General features: G+C 43.7%; 1 protein-coding gene across 1 annotated transcript in view; it reads left to right on the top strand.

Moving 5' to 3' along the window:
- NEURL1 (neuralized E3 ubiquitin protein ligase 1) overlaps window positions 1-18,805 on the top strand; it is a 190,925-nt gene extending 172,120 nt beyond the window's left edge. Inside the window, exons 4-6 of the mRNA XM_066622193.1 lie at window positions 5,947-6,627; window positions 17,482-17,628; window positions 18,564-18,805. Of these exons, the coding sequence (XP_066478290.1) occupies window positions 5,947-6,627; window positions 17,482-17,628; window positions 18,564-18,805 (1,070 nt within the window). The remainder of the gene's footprint in view (window positions 1-5,946; window positions 6,628-17,481; window positions 17,629-18,563) is intronic.
- Window positions 18,806-24,579: the final 5,774 nt, after the last annotated feature.

The following is a 24,579-nucleotide window of genomic DNA, read 5'->3' as shown; positions in this document are numbered from 1 at the left end:
CACTAACACCCCAAGGTTTTAAAATATAAAACAAACCCATTCTGACCACCAGGTAAAGCCAATCATGCAATTTGAAGTATAAATAATTATAAGCATACATTCTTTTTATTTACATAAAACCATAAAGTACTTTTTTTTCTATCCATGAATAGTAGACATTCACAGATTTCCTTGTTGCAACAGAGATAATGGGAGAGGTCTGTGAGTGCCTGCTTGCCGTTCATGGTTGGGTGCATTCTGGTGCTCCTGAAACTAGAGAGGGTACCAAACATCAGCTAGGAGGGGTATTGGCTGAAGGTTCAGACTCAACCTCTGAATCCTCAGGAGCAGTGGTGGCTCCTAATGCACCACCAAGGAGCCACTGGGAAGCTGCCCTCCACAAATCTTGAACCTGCACAGTCTGGCATGATGTACAACCTATAGGGGAGGAGGAAGAAGAATTTCAGTGTTCCTTTGAGGATAAATGCTTTCTACAGAGCTTTCGTCCTGGTTACACTTCTGTACTGCAGCGAGTCATGGACTCTTCGCTCACAACAGGAAAGGAAACTGACGCATTCTTGGCATCACCTGGCAGGACAAAGTTCCAAACAACACAGTCCTGGAACGTGCTGGAATCCCTAGCATGTATGCACTGCTGAAACAGAGACGCCTGCGTTGGCTCGGTCATGTTGTGAGAATGGATGATGGCCGGATCCCAAAGGATCTCCTCTATGGAGAACTCGTGCAAGGAAAGCGCCCTACAGGTAGACCACAGCTGCGATACAAGGACATCTGCAAGAGCGATCTGAAGGCCTTAGGGATGGACCTCAACAGGTGGGAAACCCTGGCCTCTGAGCGACCCGCTTGGAGGCAGGCTGTGCAGCATGGCCTTTCCCAGTTTGAAGAGACAATTGGCCAACAGTCTGAGGCAAAGAGGCAAAGAAGGAAGGCCCATAGCCAGGGAGACAGACCAGGGACAGACTGCACTTGCTCCCGGTGTGGAAGGAATTGTCACTCCCGAATCGACCTTTTCAGCCACACTAGACGCTGTGCCAGAACCACCATTCAGAGCGCGATACCATAGTCTTTCGAGACTGAAGGTTGCCAACATATATATAAATGCTTTCCTCAGTTGCAAAAGGTATTTGCCAGGCATGGTGGGCTTTTTAAGAAAACAAGCCTAAAGGACACTTGAACTGTAGCACATTTTTATATACCAGGACCCTTTATTTGACCATCATCTTGCAGAATGTGAGAGTTTTTGTGTGTGCAGACTTCGTCGCTTCTTAAGTATATATCTTTGAAGAACATAGTGTTGTGTAGTGGTTAGAGTATAGGAGTAGGACCAGGAACACTTGAGTTCATATCTCTGCTTAGCTGTGAAGTTCACTGGGTGAACTTGAACTGATTGCTATCTCTTGACCTAGCTTACCTCACAGGATTATTCAGAGGATCAAGTATTAGGAATACCTCCTATAACACTGTTTTGTTATAACTCTCCGGAGTGTAATGCTTACAGAATTATAAAAAAGAAAAAGTTAAAAACCATAAACTATTCAAAGATGTGTGTGGAAAGGTACAGCTGTTTGCACTATGCATTTAGCCAACATTTGTATTGGCAACCTTCAGTCTCGAAAGACTATGGTATCGCGCTCTGAAAGGTGGTTCTGGCACAGCGTCTAGTGTGGCTGAAAAGGCCAATCCGGGAGTGACAATCCCTTCCACACCGGGAGCAAGTGCAGTCTGTCCCTGGTCTGTCTCCCTGGCTAGGGGCCTTCCTTCTTTGTCTCTTAGCCTCAGACTGTTGGCAAAGTGTCTCTTCAAACTGGGAAAGGCCATGCTGCACAGCCTGCCTCCAAGCGGCCAGAGGCCAGGGTTTCCCACTTGTTGAGGTCCATCCCTAAGGCCTTCAGATCCCTCTTGCAGATGTCCTTGTATCGCAGCTGTGGTCTACCTGTAGGGCGCTTTCCTTGCACGAGTTCTCCATAGAGGAGATCCTTTGGGATCCGGCCATCATCCATTCTCACGACATGACCAAGCCGTCTCTGTTTCAGCAGTGAATACATGCTAGGGATTCCAGCACGTTCCAGGACTGTGTTGTTTGGAACTTTGTCCTGCCAGGTGATGCCGAGGATGCGTCGGAGGCAGCGCATGTGGAAAGCGCTCAGTTTCCTCTCCTGTTGTGAGCGAAGAGTCCATGACTCGCTGCAGTACAGAAGTGTACTCAGGACGCAAGCTCTGTAGACCTGGATCTTGGTATGTTCTGTCAGCTTCTTGTTGGACCAGACTCTCTTTGTGAGTCTGGAAAACGTGGTAGCTGCTTTACCGATGCGCTTGTTTAGCTCGGTATCGAGAGAAAGAGTCAACAGAGCCAACAGAGGCTGTATATTCTGGTTAGAACTGTTTCAGCGAGAGAAGCACAGGGCCAATCACTTGCTACCACATCGTGCTTTCAGAGAGGAAACAGTAGCAAGACAATTTTTCTCTAGAGCAGTGGTTTTCAAACTGATGGGTTGCAACCACCAGCTGGAGAACCACTCCTTTAAGGAGTGGGGGCAGGGGGAAGGCAGCGACACAGTCCTCAGGATCACACCCCTGTGGAGAAAGAGGGGAATTTTTAAACATAATTTACCTGCTGCCAGGGTCCAGGGGTGCAGGAAGCCCCTCGGAGCCCCCTGCAGGGCTCCCTGTGTCTTGTAAAAAGTAAAAAAAGATTGCAACCCACTTCCGGGTTGCAACTGCCGCTTTTTTACTTTATACAAGCTGCGGGGAGCCCTGCAGTGGGTTCTGTGGGGCTCCCCAAACCCCTGGACCCCAGCAGCAGTTAAATTACGTTTAAAAAAAAACAAACCCTCTTCCCCCACAGTGGTGCGATCCTAAGGATCGCATCACTGCCTTTCTCCATGTCCCAGCAAAGACTTACTTTCTGACTAAAATTCCAGGAGAGTTTGAGATCCAGTGTTCTAGATGACTTCTTCATCAAGAAGCCTGTAGTTCCCAAGGATATCTCACAGCTTGGTTCATCCTCCTGGGAGTCGCTCATACTATGGGAGCTGTCATGCCAAAGAAGTGACAGCAGCAGTGGTCAATTACGTAGCAGGTTTCAGTCTAGGCAGTGGTTTGCTCAGAACTGTAAACACATCTATGTTAGATCAGTGTTCTAATTACGTTTTATAGCTTTACGCAGCATTCTGTTTTCTAGGCACATATCCACTGTGTTATAGGAGGTTTTACTGTATGGTGGGAGGCTTGTATGCCAAAGTATATTTCTAAGAAGAACAGCTGGAAATAATGTAATTCTGCTGTATCATTTCTGAGATGAATTACGTGCAGCTGAAGTAGGGGATGTAATATTATATCTGCTTGCATATTGTGCAAATGTTTAGAGACTTGGTGATAATAGTTTTAATGGTTATATGAATCTAATTTATTAGACAAAAACATCAGAGGAGCAGGAATACTGTTGAATAATAGATCCAAATTGAAAAGTATGATTTGATTTCTTATTTAAGCCTCAAAAGGTTTCCTTTGAAGAATGTTATTCTGGTCCTTTCCCCCATTAAACCTTCTTTTGACTACATTGTGAAGCTCTGCAAGAAGGAGATAGACTGAATGGGAATAGACTCAAAAAAAATATGGGCACCTTCAATTAGTCACATAAAGAAAGCAATGTCACAAAAGTGGAAGGGCTCAGATTAAGTTTTTACCTGGCCCACAGGTGCACACATTTGGTCCCTGTTGTGTATATGTAATATTGAGCTTTAAAACAAGAGGTTTATTACAGCTAAACCAGATGGAGTTTATTGGGGTAGCCTAATAAACAGTGTGACAGTAACCCAAAGCAGTGCAAGATCCACCTAATAGTGTGACCTTAAAACTATTGGTGATCATTTATTCTCTTGGAAGGTTGCATTATTCAGTATATGGTCAATCCAAAGAGTCACTGTATAGAGAAAGTATCCTCTGAATATTGGTTATAAGGGAGCAATGGTGGGAAAGAAGTATGCCTTTCAATCTAGCTTTGTGAACTGCCCAGTGGCGGCTGGGGAAACAGACTTGATGGGCCTTTGTCTTGATCCAGCAGGGCTTTTCCTGTGCTCTAAAGTGGCTAAAATGACCTATAGTCAAGACACTCATAAATAAAAATGAGCAGTAGTGACTATGAGTTCTTTTAATCATGTATTGGTCACCTTGTGTTATGCTGAGAAATATGTGTTGTGTATAGGACTGATGTATGGTAGCACTGTATAAGAATAGAAAATTTAGCTCATGATTGTGTACACTCGGGTGCTACAGGACATGGACTTATCTGCTTCTGCACTTAGCATTATGGAGGCATATAAAAATGTCTAGGTTTTAGATCAGTGGTTCTCACACATTTAGCACCGGGACCCACTTTTTAGAATGAGAATCTGTCAGAACCCACCGGAATTGATGTCATGACCGGAAGTGACATCATCAAGCAGGAAAATTTTTAACTATCCTAGGCTGCAATCCTACCCACAGTTACCCAGGAGTAAGTTTCCTTTACTATCATTGTTGAAAGAATATACATAGTAGTTTGTTAAAAGTACAGGTCTATAACATTTCCCCAAATGCAGTCACATATCATGGTAGCATCAAGTCTAATATATTAAAAATAAAATATTGAAATGAATGGGGACCCACCTGAAATTGTCTCGCGATCCACCTAGTGGGTCCCAACCCACAGTTTGAGAAACACTGTTTTAGATGATATGTGCTGTATCAAGATCACACTGGAACAACAACAATGAGAAACCATGGCTTTTGTTTCAACAGATGTTCCTGCAAAAGGAACATACCATAGAATTCAGGGAATGAAATGATTCCATGTCACTGTGTTTGTGCACTAAGATGCACAACAGATAGAAAAGACATACTTTCATGTGTGTTCTAAAAATACACTGGATTTAATCCAGCTAAAGCTAAAGTCCTATTAATATCATTCAGTGAGATTTCTAATTAGTTTGTTGTATGACTGTCCCATTCCCTTGCTCTCAGTGGTAATTACTTATATCTAATTTGTACAGAACTGTGGTTATTGTTTTTCTGATTAATGGCCCAATCCTTTGCTGGCTAGTGCCAGCAGAACAGGAACATGTGCTGTCGCAAACATAATGAGGAAACCTTCAGCAGTCTCTAGTCCCACACAGGATGTGGTGGGGGCAGTACCACTCCTACTGGATTGCAGCACAGGATTTTCATTAGGACTGGGCTGTTAGTTTGGGATGCTTACTTATATATTTTTAAAATTCATGAGGCACATGCTTTGTCACCCCAAAATTTATTACAGCACTAATAAAAAGAAATCCACAAACCATCCGAAAAATTCAGTAATATACTGTAAAAATACGAAATAAGAAGCAGCAGAGTCCCTTCAGTCCATAAACAGCCACTAATAAACTAGACATCTTTTCCCCTCCTCTAAATGGGATTAGAACCACAACTCTAGTTTTGCATATGCATTTGCAAGATCACTTTGTGAACACAACTTTTGCACACAATCAGGAGACAGCAGATGTTTGGACATGTATACGGTGGGTTATTTGCAAGTCTTAAAATCTTGTTGCTAAATTCAAATTTCTGCTCAGCTACCGTGCCATATAAATTATTCTAGCTGAAGACAGAACATAACTTTCTCTGTGGCTATTCATCAGTGGCTTCATGCTGGATCTTGCTTATTTGCCATCTGCTTCCCTTCTCCAAGCCTTGCCTCCCACAGCTAGTTCTTGAGACCAACTCAATGTCTGTCTGAAACAGAGCTTGAAAGATTTACCGAGCTAATTTCACTGGGAATTGAGTTGAGTGAAAACAGCTTTATTGTTGTAAACTGAGGATGTATTTGTTGTAGCAATACCTTGTGGTACTCACAGCAATTGATATAATATCCTAGATGCTTGAATGATAATTGGGTGATTTTTTTCTTTCTCTTGTTCTGATTTGCAGACAGTGAAATTATTCCTCCTGATTGCCTCCGTCCGAGATCTTTCACGGCTATTCGCCGGCCCTCATTGCGCAGGGAGACCGAGGACACCCGGCTCTCTGTGAGCCTTTGCGACCTCAACCTACAGGAGGAGAGCTTTCATGTCATGGCTGCCATGTGTCCTATCCCTCAGAACTCCCTCAACTCTCAACATTCCCACCTTCTCCCATCCCAGCTGGAAAGTGACCTCCGCTTCCATCAGCTCAGGGGAGCCCATATTAAAATTCTGGATGACCAGACCGTGGCCCGTCTAGAACATGCTCGGGAAGAGAGAACTTTGGTTTTCACCAGCAGGCCCCTTAGAATCAACGAGACTATATTTGTCAAAATTAATAAATCCAACACCTCACGTACTGGGACACTCTCTTATGGGGTGACTACTTGTGATCCAAGCACCCTGAGGCCCAGTGACCTCCCTTACAACCCAGAGTCTTTAGTTGATAGAAAAGAATTCTGGGCAGTTTGTAGAGTGCTGGTACCTCTCCAGAGCGGAGACATTCTGGGATTCATGGTGAATTCAGAAGGTGAACTGCATTTGAGCCACAACGGGGCAAGTGCTGGCATGCAGGTCTGCGTGGACTGTTCCCAGCCACTGTGGATTTTCTTTGGTTTACATGGAGCAGTGATGCAAATTCGTATTTTGGGTATGTTTGTCTCTTGTTTCATAACTTCCAACATGCAAAACATTATTTGTGTAAGTGAAGAGAACCAGGAAATGGGACTCGGGACAAAGGAAGGTACATTCTGAAGCAAATTCTGTCTTATATGCACTGCATGCTGGAGGTGGGGGGATACAAAAACCATGTTTGCATGTGCAGTAGCTGTAATTGCAGCCAAGTGTGCCCGATGTTATTGCTATGATGCTCTACCAACAAGGAAGTAGGCTCTTTTTGGCAGGAGGTATTTGTCTACCCTTTTTTTTCCTACTATGTGAAGTGCAAAAGATGGAAACAAAATAGCATAGCTGATCACTTTTTTCATTTAGGCAATGTGTGCAATCATTCTTCAGTCCAAATACAAACATGGTATTATATAGCATTGGTATCTTACACATGCAGTATTGAGGGACAGCCTGAACTGAGAAGTATGATGGACTCCATTTAGAGCAAGCAATCTAAACTTTTCCTTGTGTTCCTGTGTTGTTAAGATGTTTAAATAATTCAGCCATGCAGTTTAGGATATAATTTAGGCTGCAATCCTATACACATATCCCACTGGACATGATGGGACTTACTGCTGAGTAAACCTGTATATTGTCTGTGTTGTTAAACATACAGTTATAAACGTTTATGCTAATGGATTGCTTCCAAGGTTGTCCAATGGACAAATTCCATAAATTATTTGCTCTGTTTTGATAATGGGAGTTAACTTGAATGCAAAGGTAGATGTGTTCTAGTGCACTACTGTGAAACATAACAGATCACTTCATCAAGTTGGCAGAGTAAAAAAGCCAGAGTTTAATTCAGTTTGAGACCATGACTTCCAGCCATGTCAGGAGCATCATCTTACACTTCATCTGATGAAGGGGGCTCTAGTTCACAAAAGCATATGCTACAATACATGCATTGCTCTTTAAGGGCATCACAAGACCTCTTCTTGTTTCTTTGCTCTAATAGACTAAGGGCCCAATCTTATCCAACTTTCCAGCACTGGTGCAGCAGCAGTGCAGCTTTGAGATAAGGCAGCAAATGTTCCCATTTCTTGAGGAGACCTCCGGAACATAGGATGCAGTACACACCCCACTGGCACAGCTGCACCAGCACTGGAACATTGGATAGGATTGGGCCCTAACATGGCTACTTCTCTGAAAGGTTTGAGACATCACTTAGATTATTGGCTCTCTAGACATTTATTTTAGGCTGTAGGGATATCACTTAGAGAAACTGAGTAGATCACTTGCAGGTCTAGCCTAAGGAAGGTCAATTATCTCTCTGTTATTTTATCTATTTTAATTACATACGAAACAACCAAACAGTTTACCTTATCATCTTAGGGTATTTGTGGCCATGACTTAGGGATCAGGTTAGATGAGATGTTAAACACACCATAGTCTCTGTCTTGGTTTTTTCTCTAGCTTGCAGGAGAGCCAGGGGAATGGGGGACAAAGGGTGGAATGTCGATTAGGACTGCAAGGCTGGTGAGGTTTTTTTAGTACTTTAGCACTGTGCCATTTTCCTGCTGACACCCCTCCTCCCCCAAGGTAAAATGGCACTATCAAGCAATAGCCACATGGGATTTTGGCAGGAATACAATGCAAGGGCATCAGGTGTTTTTTAAAAAAAACAAAACACCCACTTAGTCCCATTTTGGGACACCACACACCAAACCAGTCCCATTTTGGATTGGTGCCCCCTCCTTTGTACCTGGACAAAAGAAACCATGAACTAGTTTGGCCCTAGTGTTAGCCTCAGTCTAGAGCCAGCTGCATGGTATCCTGCATCTCTTCCATAATAGTAGGAGGAGGGAGATATTCTTTCTGCCGAGTGATGGTAAGAATTAGGAAAAAAATGAAAGAAAAAAGGTCCATGACATGGTGGGATGTTGCTGAGAGAAAAGGAAGCCGCTTTGTTAACATGCAAAAAATCTTTCTTCCTGACCAAATTCTAGTGTTTTGAGGAAGCTCAGATTGCACACTGCATTCTCTGTTTTAGAATATATTCATTCTTGGGAACAGCTGGGCAAATTTCAGTGGGTCTTTAATGCTATAGATAGGACTTTCCAAACTCCAGCCCAGTGGCCAGATAGGGGGTTTGGGGAAAACCCTCCACTATGTGAGCATTACTTACCATTCTGCCTCCACGCCTCATGTATTCTCGATAGATCTTGGCACCTGGATACTTTGGGCAGTTACGTCTGCCTGGACATCCTACGGCACAGCCTTCTGGGACACCAGGCAACAGACATGACTGCCGAGAGCATCCCAGTGCCGAGATCTACTGAGAATTCACACCACACAGAGAATTGTAGGCTCTGGTCTGAACAGAGGCCACTTTTTTGATGGACAGTGGTCCTGAGCTTGGCGACTACTGCTATAGATTAATGACTATAATACGACATGTTTAAATTACCTAGGCAGACTTGTTCTCTTTCAAAATTCAACCTTCTTCAAGGTGGCAAGCCAATGTGTTGGCTTGGAAACAGACCATCATCAGCAGTCTCCAAGGAAGCCACTCCAAGGGAAGCTTGGCATATGTGTACCATGACTGCACATAAATGCGCCTAATGGGTCTCTTCGGTTAACTAACAGTTGCTCTGGGGGCCCCCTGAGTTTTATGAGCCATGTTTTTAATTTTGTGTTATGGAAAACGGGACTCATTAAAGAGACAGACATTTAGCAGGCCAATATTCTGAGGCAATTCCCTGCCTAAAGGATCCAGCAATCTGCAGGGCTGATGACACTTCAGCGCTTCAGCAGAAATCTATGTGAGAGCAGCTTCTTTTGGGTTTCTGGTATATGTTTAAATTTTAAAACAATAGTAAACGCCTTCAGTGTCTGTTGGAAAGGCGTTAGTGGTGTTAAATACTGGGTGAGCCTATCAGTCAGCCTCTAGTTCATCCCCCCCCCCACTCATACCTTAGTGATGATAATATGTAATCAGTTCCCTGGGGGACTGAATCTACAGTTGCTAAAAGGCTGTGCGCTGACATTACATAGTGCCCTTAAGTGTGGATTGCCATTTTTAGCATCATTTAAAAGCGAGATTAGTATAAATTGGTATTTGCCCTTCTATAGTTCTTACAGATTGTTATGAGAGAATCAGGCAGACAATACTCTTTGGGGGTTCTCGTCTCACTGTTTTTTCTTTTTACTGGCGCAAGTCTGAGTTAATCTGTGCCATCTAAAGGCCTGGAAAGGGGGTTGAGATTCAGTGTGGAGCCAATCCCACCCCCTCTGGGCCTGATCTACCTGGTTCTGCCCACCTGAGCCCTCCCTGCCCTGACCCACCCCCTGCGGCGCTTACCTCCATTAGCAGGTCACTGTTGTTCTGCGAGTATGCGTGGGAAGACTCTGGCCTTCATGCTGGCAACTTAAGCTGCCACAAAGTGCTTTATGGCTGCTTTGTGATAGCCTGTGCCAGTGGAATGTGCATTTCACTGGTGCACAGTTTAGGTAGGACTGAGCCAAAAATAAATTAGTCTTGCAGGTTTTAAGGTAATAATGACTTTACTTGCTCTATTTTGGAGGTGAAATTGTTCTCAGTCACTCTCTTCCTTGTTCCTGATTATGTTGGAGTCTAGATGTTCTTTTTCCCTTTGATGACAGCAGCTCAGAGAGTATGGCTCCACTTTAGCTGTAGTCATAGGCAGCTGGTCAGGTGTAGCAACTGATGGCTTTGGTTAGGGCTGCACCATCCCAGTGTGCATCTAAAGGTCCATCCAGTCAGTTTATTGGAGTGTGTCTAAGCATCACGAAAGAAAAGATGAGGATGCAAACCTAAATGTGCATCTCCATCTGTATTATTTACATAGGTGGAAGACTATTTACATGTGCAGATGTCCTTTTACTGTAATCAAGAAGGGGCAACTTGTGCACAGACTGACCCTCTGCAAGAGGCTTCTGCTGCAAATGTGGGTAAGAGCCCCACATCATGCCTCATGATTCATTCAGGAATCCATGCATGAAGGAGCTTCTGGAGTCCCTACAACTTCATCCTAGTTTGTGAGGGAAAAGAAACGCAGGTGCTTTGTCCAGCTGCCAACTGTTTGGCAGTTACAAGGGAGAAGAAAAACAACAAGCCATGACTTCTGACTCGGGCAGATTGAGTATGATAAACAAAAATATAATGTAAAGTTATGGCCAAGGAACTCTCATGTTGCATATAAACTTTATGTTCTCTACCTCTGAGAGAGTGGAAATTAATAGTATTCATCAGCAGAATAATAAAACAGCTCTAGATGAAATGGCATGTAAGTATAATAAATGATATAAGTTCCCATATCTTATCATGCCTTTGCTTGGCTGTACTGAATAAACTGGATAATGTACCATCCTCTCAGAATTATGATGTGCCTGTCAGGTTAAATAAAGCTTACCTATTTCTTGCACAAATGCTGGAATGAGTTAGTATTTCTGGCTACTTACAGGAGTGACAGAATAGACTAAACAGCCAGCTTTGTGTTTCTAGCAAAATATGCAGTAGATTTCAAAAGCACAGAGGCTATTTAGGGAGTCTAAAGGTAGTAGATTTTTCCTCTTCAGCTGCCTCTACAGAGAAGGCCTTGATCCTAAGACTTCTATGATCATGTGCATTAATATTAGTATTATTGGCATCAGTATTTTTGGAATTAATATTTTGATTTGTGTGCTTTTTTAAAACTAATGTATTAGATTTGTTTTTAGATTTGTATTAGATTGATATATTAGATTACAACTGTTTATAATTTACAGCAGCCAAACCTATCTATTTAGATTCACATTCTTCCCAGGACAGGGCAGAATTGATCTGAAATTCTTTGGGAACAGAGCGTAGATAGTCTTGTGGTATTCAATTGTTTGTAGTATTCGAACATTTTTTTAGAACAGGTTCTGCCAGAAGCAATTATTCAAAACAAGTTAACATATAAAAAAACTTGCATTCTTCAGTGTTCATAATACTTTCTGAATGCTGTCTTTCAACCTGTGGTGGTACCATAGTTAAGTCTGAGCTTCCTAGAAAATATCTGCATACAGGCATCCCCCTTCTATCTGTGGGGGGTTCTAGTCCGGGGAGGGGAGATATCGAAACCACAGATATAGGGGGACCCTATAATGTAGGGCCTATATAAATAGTGCCCCCTCCACCCATTACAGTACCTTAATTTTTATGTAGTAGCAGTTACAGCACAGGTAGATGGGCTTTTTTGGTGTGTGAACAATCAGTTCTTGTGCACAAGGAGGGAAGTGAGATAACCTCTCAACAGGGCACTAACCTGTCTTGATTTGCTGATTGTCCTTATCTCCTAGCCAGATAAATGTCCCAGATAAGTTCATTGGATCTTACAGTGTGCTGTTCAGGCATACCTTCATACATTCATGTCTGCTATAGATAAAGCCAACCAAATAAAAGGTGTAGCAGCTATTGATGCCAAGGTGCTTCTACAACATTTTTCACTAATGCAGGACGTGGATAATTCAGTGGCATGTATGCTTTATACAGAGGAGAGAGAGAGAGAGAGCACTCAGTAGGTGGGACCTACGGACATGCAAGATTACTTAGATTAGAGGCATGAGTAGTACTGAGCTACATAATTGAATACGCATGTTTCCCCTTCACACTTTTTATGTTTGCTGCAATGCTAAATCTGTGGGGAAAAGATATTTCATATGAGACACTATAGATGTTCTCATGCCCAGGGAAGCAACACATGCTATTCCCTACTGATGAAGCCTCATTTAGGCCAAACATATGAGAGGAAGCCTTTTGTTTTGTACACTTTGTGGCTGCTGTTTAATGTCTCCCTCTTTGTTGTGTGTATATTAACTGTGATGAGGTCTGTTCCTTTGCTACAGTGTTTACAATATACAATACAATGCCCTTCATCTGAGCTGTTGGTGGTGGTGGGGGAACAGAGCGGGCAACCTCCAGAACATTCAGATAACTGTCACTGGGGCAAATAGTTTACGCAGCGCTATGTATAGGATCATAACAGACCACCCCATAATGTTGATGTGGAGAGAGGAAAACAGAGGTGATGAGGCAGAAAGTAGCTCAAGGCGGTCTAAAAGCAATGAGCCGGGTGCCCAGGGAAATGGAAGAAGGAACTACAGCACTAGAGCTTGCCCTGAACTCACAGTCCTGTCTTTCCTGCCCAGTCCTGCTTTATATAAGTTTGGGAGAGTACCAACTGAGCTCTTCCCTCAAACTCTGGCTTAGAGTGTAGAAGCCACAGTGACTTCTATTGTTCACTCTGGGCATTCACAATGTAACTCATCTTGGATGGGCTTCTTTGCACATGCCTAAAGAGCTTGAATGCAGCAAGAATTAGTTAAAACATGCCCACCCACCCATCCTTGTGGTGGAAGGCCACCAAATGTGCAAATCTGCAATTTAGCACAGCCTACAGCTGGCCTGATGAGCTGCATTACACTCCCACTGCATGTACCTGATGGCCTCTGCTGTGGAAATGGGTAGATGAAAACAGTAATCCTTCTGTTTTGGGCCCACACAGGCATGCAAAGGTGACATCTCAGCCTGCCTGATGGACTGGCCTGCTGCCCCACCTGCCTTTGGCCTCCAAAGGGAAAGGACGCAGCAGTAGACCTCACATACCTCCTGAAGCCCCCATTTATTGCTGACATAATATGGCAGATGCTGATTTCATTCCAGAAATGGTTCCACTTCAGCCAATACTGGAGCCCAGCTAGGCTGGCGCATTGGTCAAATGCATGGTTTCAGACATAAGTAGTCCTGGAAGTTGGATTGAAAACTGCTCAGGCTGCAGTCCTCTGCTCATTTACTGGGGGAGTAATGTCCCGGCCATTGAACCTAGTAAACATGCATTTGCTGCCCAATGCATGACAACAAGCCTGTGTTTACATTGCCAAATAGTAATTCTCTTTTTTTCCCCCAGAGGCAAACTGCATGAATGCAAATCATACCTATGCAATTAAGAAGAAAAACTAATGTTAGTTATTTTCAATTGTGTACATTTTGAATATTGTTCAGCTTACAGAAAAAGAAGCTAGAATTAAGAGTAGCAAAATCTAGTGTTAAACAAGGACAGTGTCTTCTGTTTCAAAGAATCACAAGCATATGGAAGATCACAGAGGCAGCTTCCCCTAAGTTGCTCCCTCAATGTCCCCCTCATCCAAAACTTTTCTTGAGAGTTGCTAGAAGAAAATGCAGTAGTGTATGGAATACTACAGGGAAAGGAGGGAATTTCTGAAAATGTGGTAGAGGCAGCTCTAATCTTAGAAGGTGCTACCCGATTTTCAATCCCCTTCATGTCCTCTGCCACTCCCACCACAAGGTCTACTGATCATGAGGAGACACATGGTTGGGGGGGGGGGGTAGAGCAGAGGTTCAGGCAGCAGGCTTGCCTAGCCCTGCCAACAGATTAGAGATGCCAGAACCTGTTATGTTATTCATGCAAAAAATGTGCTCCACTGAGTTGTGGGCCCTCCGCAGCAGAGTCATCATTAGCCACAGGAATCTGCAAATTGCCTGTTTAAAAGAAACCTTTTGCCTGCTTATTGCTGACATTGAAGCAGCATGCACCAAACCATATTGGGCAATGGCCTGGATGAGAGATGGTTTTATTTCTTTTCAATCTGAGGCCATGCAGGATTCATGGAAATGGCATTATCTAGCGTAGATCAACACTTTCCTTCAAATGAAAACAAAGCCTGCCTGTGGCCTTGCTTGGGAATAGTCATCCCCACTCGTTTTTTGAGCCAGAAGCTATTGTTTCCCCTCCTATTATTGAACTGATGGTAATCAGTTAACACAAAAACTGAACAGTACTGGCTGCCAGAATAAAATAGCCCAGGATCGCCATGATCAGCCAAAATTTGATGTTGAGTAACAGTCCATTAGTAACAGTTGCCTTTTCTCAGAACATTGTTCTTGCTGATTTTGGCATTTAGAAGAATTACTCATTTTATTGCATCCCCACCGCTACCAAATACATAGTAAAATCAGCATGAAGAAGCTGTACGTTGCTAACCCAAGAAAAATAGAGTTTAATTTATCCTAAAGTCTGAGCTTGTTCTAAGGCTCATTTCTGGAGCACAGACTACAAGAAGGTATCTTGAGATGCTTCCAGGTAGAATTGCCACACCCAAAAATCCAAACTTTTTTAAAGAATGGAATTTGTGCTACTCTTGCCTTTTTTTTTTTAAAAGGCATAGTTTTGGTGTGTACAGTGATATTTTATTTCATGTCTCTTCACTTCCCTACCAGCACACACCTTCACCATTACATTTACATGTTAGTGCCACAGCTGTGTTTTTAAAAAATAAGTTGTACATTTACATTTTTTTTTGAAAGCAGCCATGAATTCTCATTAGCACTATTGCACTTTGGCAAAATAGGCTTTTACAAATGAGATGTGACAAATGGATAAAGGGTGGGAAGTGATGAGGAAACAACTTCTGGAATCAATTAAAGAGGCTGCTGCTGATATTCAACAGTGAAGAGGGAAAGGACAGGAGCAGAAAATAATTTCAAGTACCAGTTAAATTAGAACTGCTTCTACAAGTGAGGCAGTGTGAGAAAAAGTAACACACAGTTTTGTCAGTTTCAACCATACTACCTCCCCTTATCTCCACAATGAAAGCAGTATCACATTCAGCCAAGTCACCATCCTTCTGTGTACTGGGAAAAGCAGTCTAAAATCAAGCAATGTCATAGGGCAGAAGACCCTTTTTTGGACTGCTCCCCACCAACCCACAATACTTTGCTGCTAACAGTAAAACAGGAGCAGAGGCAGTGAAAAGGTTTCAGTGAATAATACTTCACTTAATAGTTCACGAGCACATGCTCAGTTGTTGGCTATACAAGCCCTAAACTTTGGAGCAGGGAATTCCCTACAGCTATTCCCTTCGCATGAGTGTGCAAAACCTTATGGTATGGCAGACTCCATGCTGGGTGGCATTGCTCATGGGGAAAGCTGCTTGCATGTTGGAAGAGCAGGAGAGGAGTGGGGAAGAAAAACCAGGTAGGGGGATACACACACACCCCAGGTTAAAGAGGGCAAGAGTAAAGGTGTGAGGCAGGTAGCCTCTGAGTCATCTACCAGCTGGACAATACACTGTCCCCTGGGGTCCTGCAGGTGGCACTGTATTAACATTCCTGAGGATGGGCTTTGCTTTTGTACCCTGTTTTTTCATGGACTTCCCAATCTGCAAGAAGCAGAATGCTGACTGTGATGGATCTTTAATGCAATGCATGAAGCCTGTTATTTTATTTTCATGTAAACACATTCCGACCCCCATTTTATACGTGAATGGTATAGACACATGAACAGCTGCTCCATTACACAGAGTTTGAACTTCTGTTAGATAAGCTCCTTGGGCAAGGAGAACTTGGACACCTTCCCACTAGGAGAGATGAACAATTTCTGATCTATTTAAAATGTTTTCACCCTGCCTTTCTCCTCCCAACAGCAAGGCATTCAGTTGCTTGCATTTTGTCACTGCAATTCCCAGTTCCATTGAAAGCCTTTCTTAGTCTATTTTATATACCTTTGGAGAGAAGGTTCCTGTATATCAGGGGCGCCCAAAGTTTTTGGCAGGAGGGCCACATAATCTCTCTGACACTGTGTCGGGGGCCGGGGGAAAAAAGAATTTACATTTAAAATTTGAATAAATTTACATAAGTTTACATAAATGAATATATTAAAGATGAACTTATATGAATGAATGAAGGTCTTGCTATAGCTCAAGGTCTATAAAAGGCCTTGTAAAAAGCAAGGCTGGCCTTTCCTTTGCTGCCGATACTGCATCACATATGTGAAACAGCAAGCAATAGAGGGAGCCCTCATTCCACAGCTCATGTGAGAGGTCAAACAGTCGCCCTCCCCACTGAAAGTAGTTGTGTCAGGCCACTGCGGGCTCCAGCAAGTCTCTGGGGGTCAGAGGCTCATTGGAGACTGGGGGCTCCCTGAGGGCCGCATTGGGAGTCCTCAAGGGCCAAAAGTGGCCCCAGGGCCAGGGTTTGGGCACCCGTACTGTATGTGATGCTCAAGCCATGATGATAGTTGCCAGGTAAACAGAAATAAGTGACAGTGAGTCACATGAATCAGCATGTGTAATTGATGCAAATATAATACAGATATGTTTTTATACAAGCCTTTTGTGACAGACAGCTCTCACTCTGCCATTTCAGAAGATCGGAACAAACTAGTTTACTTCTTGCAGGCATCAGCTTTCTCCCTTGCCCCCCCCCCATGAGAGCAGAACTATAGAACAGTTCTCACAGGGCTGGTTGAATGGGAAACTGTGCTTCTTTGAAGGAAAACTTAGAGGGGTAGACATGAGTGGGATAGAGGCAGCCACCACCACCCCTCAACGTTACTGTCTCCTTCTAAAATCATTATAGGACACCAATTTATCCTCACAGCATTGATAGGCTGGCTCAAAAAACTGTTGGGAGCTTCCCTAGACCAGTTCATGTCAAAAATTCACTATTATACTATATTTTAATCACACACACAGGCTTGAGCCAGACATCCTACCCTTCCCCCTCATTCATGCAGAGGCAGGAGGCCCTGCATTGGGGGAAACTGTGTTACTCATTATGAGTTAGCAACTGGGTGACAATGATAATCTGAACTGGCCTGAACTGAAGGTTAATTGATGGCGTATGGCCATGATCATTCTGTGAGCTTCAAGGTTGAGTGGGGATTTGAACCCAAATCTCACCTGTCTTTATCCCATACTAACCCCTATACTAGATTTGGCTGCCAGACATGCTTTGCTGCACATTGCAAGAGGATTGCTTAGCAGCAAACATCTGTGTCAATTGCAATGAGAGAACGCTTATGAAACTAAACCCCACTTTCCTTCCTTTGAGCAGGTTCTACTCTCATGGCTGAGCATCTGGGCCCATCTGCACCGAGCTCACCCACCTCATCTCCAAACTCACCTTCTGTCCTCTGTAGTGGTGTTTCCGACCCCATTCTGAGTAGCTGTGGCTCTGGGCTGCTTGGCAGCTCCATCAGTGGTAAGTACATCTGCGCGACCTTGCATCCTTACCAGCCTTCATACTATATCCTATATCAGCCCTTCCTAAATTCATTTTCCTTTTTGTCAAAGATGATTACTATGCTACATTTTTATCCCACTCGAGAGCTCAGATCAAAAACCAAAATTTTGACACTAAAATTTCCCCCCCAAACTTGAGTGAGTGCCTTTGTCTGACATAATTAATTCTGCTTCAAAGATTCAGGACACCAGGGAATTGGGAATATTCTGGAAAATGACTGAGAAATGAAGGAGTAGAACATAGAACTGGAAAGGGGGGTAGGCTGGCTACAGGGAAAACAGCAGGGGGGAAATGGTGGAAGAACACTCAGTCGAAGTAGCTAGAGGGGGGACAAAATGGTAAGTTCTGCCAGTGCCAGAGCACACTGTATAAGCCATTCTGGGCAGAGGCAGCAGTGCGCAAGCACTCACCAAACCAAACGGTATCACTGTGCATTGCCACTGGTGCCCAGGATGGCTCTGTTGGTGGGTAGGAGAAGCTTCTTACACAGTGCATTGCGTTGCCTGCAGTACTTACTGTTCCTCCTCCCCCAGCTACGGTACTGATGTAGCTCCTGCAGTGGGCTATCCAGTCATGGGGGAAACCAAAATGCAGGCAAACGAGATAAATATTGAGGTTTTAAAAATATGGTTTCCAATTCTTGATCTCTGTAGAAAACTTGAAGGCGGTTCCTTTGAACTTGCCATTATCGGACATTAGCAGCCCACCTCATGCTCCATTTTCTTATTGATTCAAGTCAGATCTCTCAGAGAGTTTCACAAGCAGAACATGCTGGTAAACTTCTTCCAGTGTTAATCCTTAGCATCTGGTGTCGTAGCCTACTAATCTTGTTCTAATTTCTCATGGTGGGATTGATTACAGACAAGAGACTGACAGCTTTTCTTGTGTTGCAGGTACTGCTCCAAACTCTCCAGTCAGCATGCCAGAGTCCCCTCTTTCCCCCTCCATCTCAGGGTCCTGGAATGATGAATGCACCATCTGCTATGAAAACATGGTGGACACCGTGATTTACTCCTGTGGACATATGTGTCTATGCTATACATGCGGGCTCAAACTCAAGAAGATGGCCAATGCCTGTTGCCCTATCTGTAGACGGGCCATCAAAGACATAATCAAGACCTATCGCAGCACCTAGAGCAGCATGGCAGAAAGGGTAGGGCTGAGGAGAGTCTCCTTATGAAATCAGAGAAGACCAGAGTAGGTTGGAAATGGTTCTAATTGCCAGTTTCCCCATCCTTCCATGTGTATCGCATTCTGAACCTTGCTACATGTGGGCAAGCCCCAGAGATACGAGGGCTAATGAATCCCCCTTTCTTTGACGCCTAGCAAAGAGTTGCGGCCCAACAGAGAAAGGCTGGATCTCATGCCACCCCCCTTTTCCTCTCCCTCCCCCGCCCCCCAGCCATCTTCCCTGCCTTTTTCTCAGCCGGACACTGCAAAAAGCAAATGAGGAAGGGAAGCAAAATCATCCCAGTTTTGCTTGGGCATGTTAGCAGTTTTCAAAGCATTCAGCATCGGAAAAACCAAGCAGAATAGAAACGGAACAAGTCATTCAAGCACTGAAACCACTTTGGGGGTAGGATAGCCCCACATGGAAATATTTTCCTATGTTTCTCATCAGCTGGGCTGGCAAGGACTCTCTGACAGTCTTCCTAATGGCTGTAATGCACATCAATGGCAGCTGCCCCCCGCCCCGCCAACAAGGTAGGTGGCGTATGCTTCACCTAAAAAAGGATCTGCACTGCGCTGCCCACAGAGCCTCATTGCTCACTGACAGCCTTCTAGTTCTCTTTTCTACACATTCTCTTATCCTTTCCTCTTTAGCCTGCTTCCAGCCCACCCTCTTAATAACCTCTCCTCTCCTACAGCATGACACTGCCTACTACATTTTCCCCTCAGCCCTGCCCCTTTCCACCCCCAATTTCTTCTTTTATTTTTGCACCAGGCTACTGCTTTCAATGGCCAAAAGGAGCCCTTCACACCTGCTTTCTGGAATCAATGGAGTGCATTGGAGAAGCCATAAGAAAAAGTATACGCATACAAAAAGACTTATCATCATGACATTGAACATCCATCTTGGCTTTGAAGGAAAGTAACATGACTGGTAACTAAAGAACTCTTGGCCAAATTGAATGTGCGATACAGAGCTTGATCTATTTATCCATCAAGAAAGTGAATCAGGTTCAAAAGCTGTTCACCTTGTTTTTGTTAGTTTTAATGAAGGATTGGTAAATGCACTCATCTCCCATCATGTGAAAGACAATGGTTTTGGTCCCATCACTGTGAACATGTCTCTGGTGTAACGGAATTCTTGATGTCTCCCTCAATACTGCTGCAATCAATTGCACCATCATGGACAAGCACAAGACCTCATTCTTCCTTGGCCCACTGTTTTCTCAATTCAATTTGACAAATTCCAAATTAACCAAAACCTGCAGCCCTAGCAGCATTCAGCTCTAAGTGTGCCAACTATTTCCAAAATGCCGCAGAGCACCATGGGTGAGTGAAACCCACAGTTCTCACCTTCCCCAGCATAAGCTGTCTCTGGGAGACAACTACAAGCCACAGTGCTAGGTAAGAAGAAGGTTGAATTAATGAGGAGGGGGGAAACTTCTTTAGTTAGGGGAAACAAACACATAGAGCCCAAAGTTTCCAATTGGACTGCCCCACGCATGCAGTTTTTGACATCAGGACAAGGATGCAAAAAAAAACCCCTGCATTCTATTCTTAGAATTAGGAAGTTGGGGCAAGATGTTTTTAAGGGACCCAGTTCCTCCAAACATTAAGCAACTGCCTATGGGATCTCTTAGGATAGACTTTCAGTTGGATAATAATCTTGGACTGGCCAATCCCTTCCAGAATGTGCAACTAAATACTTGGCATGCTTCCATCTGTGCCAAGCCCCTCCAGTGTGTACAGGCTTCAGCAGTGATTTTTCACCTCACAGCACACTGACAAGATAATAAAATTGTCAAGACACACCATCTGTTTTTGTTACAATTGGCAAGGCACACCGTGCTGCCAGTAGGGGGCTCACATCCCCTAATGGCCCTACTAATAAATGGCCATCCCCCAAATTCCTATGGCATACCTGTGGACCATTCAAGGCACACCAGTGTGTGCAGCACAGTGGTTTAAAATGGCTGGGTTACAGGATATTGCAGTGGCTGGTTTCTACACACAGCAAAATCTTGTCCTGAAGAAGAGATGCATCACTGTTTTCCTCCCAGTCTCGTATTACGGCTTTGCTCCATGATTCTTTTAGGTGTACAAATCCTAAGAGATGCCAGCTCTTGCCCTTTGCCATCTATGTTGCTCAATGTGTTGCAAAAATCTCAACTAAACATGCCTCTTTGGGGGCCTGCTCATATGACCCCCATCTGGGCATGTTTGGCTTCCTTGAGAAAAGCCTGCTTCCTTCAGCCCATGCAGAGCTGGTCATGGGACTCAACTGTGAAGTGGGTTCAGGTTCTGAAATGCCAACCTAACACTAGCTGGGAGGCAACACAGAGACTTTTAAAGCACTTTGCCCATGGCTATTATATTACTATTACAGAATATTTATATACTGCTTTTCAATTGAAAAAAAAAGTTCTCAAAAGCAGTTTACATAGTCTTTGGCTATGTTATCATGGTTGCATGGTTATCATGCAGATAGACGCTTACCAAAGTGGTGTTTATTGTATCTTGCTTTGGCTTGCAGCATCCATGTCTGGGCTTTCTAAACAAATCCACATCTCAACACGAACATGCACCTGACAGCTTTCTGTGTTAAGCCCATGCAGAGTGCATTTGTTTAAAAAGCAACCAAGTAATCATCTTATTTCGTTGTATAATAGTTAAGAGGACAAGATGTTATAGAGAGGGCAGCCATTCAACATGCCACAATACCTCACAAGTGGAAGATAATTTGTACCACTCCAGTGAAGAGCCCTTCCCCTACTAGAGCATCATCACACTTTTTGAACGGGTCTGGCAAGGCTGCTCTGCATTTGGAATCTTCCACAGAGGTTCCAAAAATTCATCTGCATGTATTCCATTGCAAGTGGACACCTGATGGTGTAGTATTAGAAATCAGTGGGAGTAAGAGCCTTAGGGCACAATCCTATGCCTGTCTACTTGGAACTAAGTTCCATTGCATTCAATAGGGCCTACTCCCAGGAAAGTGTGCATAGGATTGCAACCTCAGACTGCAATCGTATGCACATCAATGTGGAAGTAAATACATCTGAACTCAGGATTTACTTCCAAGTATACATCAGGAGGATCAGGGCTGCATGTCAGCTGCAAAGTTTATATAAGATCCATTCCATTTTGCCAGTCAGTATTTCCATCTCTCTAGAACAGTGCTTCCCAAACTTTTTAGCACTGTGACTCACGTTTAAAAATGACAAACTATTGTGACCCACTAGCCCAAGAAAAGGAGAGCCAGAAAGAAACACAGCAAACACTCGCATATAAGTCGATCTCACAGATAAGTTGAGGGAAGGTTTTGAGCCCAAAATCACAGAATTTATATGACCCTTGGGTAAGCTGGGGGTTAAACTTAGGGGGATGTGAAATTCTTTGAAAATTACTTGCCAGGAAGTGTTCTGAGGCAGAAGCAAAAAGCCAAAAAGGAAAAAAAATTGAGCCATTAAACCTGCTCCAACAGGAAGGGAGACAACGGTGTTTATGGGAGTTATAGGCTTTGTGAGAAGTGTTGCACTTCCATAGCAGCAGCCCTTCTTATATGATACAATTTCCATAAGTGCCTTCTCTTCCTGTTTAGAGAAGAAGCTAAAATGGCTGCCTTTCTTTGTTGCTACCGCTGAATAATTACTGGTAATAGAATTACAGGTTAGCCTCATTATTTGCATGGGTTCCATTCCAAGCACTCAAGTGAATGGCAAAAAAAATGCACTATAGCAAATCAATTTACAAAACAAAGTTTCTTTGCTCTGGTGATTTAAAAACAGCCTTGCTGACCTTGGCGATGTAAGATAAGAGTCATTAAGAAGTCCTCCTACAAGCACTTACAAAGGCACTTCACTCAGCCCCTCCCTTCACCAATGCAAAATGATCACTTTCCTTTCACATGCTCAGGAGAAAGGGAGAGGTCGCCTGGAGAGAGAAGGATTGTCAACCAGCTGCCCTCTCTCTCTTATTAAGGAGGCTGTTGTTAAAGGACTGTTCAGTTTTTTAAACTGATTTTAAAGGGGTGCATTTTTCCCCTTCTCCAGGGATCAGCACATTCCTTCTCATTTGCAGGGGTCATTCGTGTTGAGTCAAATCCGTGTATAAAAAATCCAAGTATAAATAGGCTGGGCCTGTACTCCATTTTTCCTCCGCCCCTCCATACTGCTTCTCAGCCCAGCCCTTCCCCCACCTCACCAGGCAGCTGCTCTCAGAAGCTCCACCCACTGTATTGACTCATGCATAAGTTGAACCGTGGTTTCCAGAGTCAATTTTGGGCATAATTTTTGACTTATACATAAGTATATACAGTGTTCTGTTTATGATGATAAATGAATATTAATTAATAATAATTGGGATCTTGTGCTTCTGAGGCTACTAAAGACCTCATGTTACATAAATTATGTATAGTGCCTGTATGTGATAGTCATTTGCTAGACTCTCTAGCAATGGAGTCCCTAGAAACTCCCTAAGAACTGTCCCCCCCCAAACCTTTACAGTCATTTCAGGGTATCCAGAAGGTTAACTGGAGAGTAAGAGGGACTTCCAGGCCAGTTAATAGGATGAAACTGAGTTCATCCATGATCTACAGCACTCCAATTATTAGAGAAAATCAGAAATGTGACATTTAAATTTGAGGGAATAAAGATTACTTCATACTACTGGTTAGCATTCCAGCAGATGATTTTTCTTCTGCAAACTGGGCAAGGGTGATTTTTCTTCTGCAAACTGGGCAAATTTTTTCTTTTCATTTTTAAAAACTTTTCACAACCCACCAAAAATCAGCTCAAGACCTACTGGTGGGTCCTGACCCACAGCTTGGGAAACACTGCTCTAGAAAGTATTGTACTATGAGAAAGTATTTGGGAGCACTCCCTCCCAGATTGGCCAGTTTTCCATAGGCAATAGCAATCTGAGGCTGCTTAGGAATGGTATTTTTTATAGTTAAAATTCTGTATGGTTGATACTACTGTTGTGCATGGGAAACATATATTGGGTCAGAAAATGTGTTTATTAAAATTCCTTTTGACATAATTTCTATGGCCATGCTACCTTCTACGTACAACAGTGGCTACAATAATATCATTGCAGACTAGGGGCCCAATCCTATGCAGGCATATTTGCGCCCCTCAGTGCTGGTGCTAGCTTTGTACTGGCCGGCAATGGGCTATGGCCAGTGGAGCACCGGAGCTCCACTGTACAGCTTTGGATATTGAGATCTTAAAGGGGGGAAAATGACAAAAAAGGGATTTGTATATGCACCCTTGCTGCACACTTGTTCTGTATATAGCCAGCTTTTTTTTTGCGGAAAAAAGCCCTGATCAGACAAAATTCCTTATGCCCGTGGTTCTCAAACTGATGGGTCGTGACCCACCAGCTCGAGAAGTCCTGTCTCTGTCCCCTGAAGGGGCGGGGCAGGGAGATGGCAGTGACCTGATCCCCAGAATTGCACTGCTGCCAGGGACAGAGGGGCTTCGCAATTGCAACCTGGAAGTGGATCACAACCACATTTTTCCCTGTTCTGAGGTATGGGTAATGCTGCCGAGGGCTTGGTGGGGCTCCCAACAATGACCAGAGGCCTGCTCAGGCAGAGGTAAGTAAAGAAAAAGCCCCTTTGTCACTGGCAGCAGCATGATCCTGGGGATCATGTCACTGCTATCCCCCACCCCTGCAAAGATTTAGAGTAGCTCAAAGGAGAGTTTGAGAACTGCTGCCCTATGCAATTTAACCATT

This window comes from Tiliqua scincoides, chromosome 3, assembly GCF_035046505.1.
Source record: "Tiliqua scincoides isolate rTilSci1 chromosome 3, rTilSci1.hap2, whole genome shotgun sequence".
NCBI lineage: Eukaryota > Metazoa > Chordata > Lepidosauria > Squamata > Scincidae > Tiliqua > Tiliqua scincoides.
This window is presented reverse-complemented; position numbering and strand designations above follow the sequence as displayed.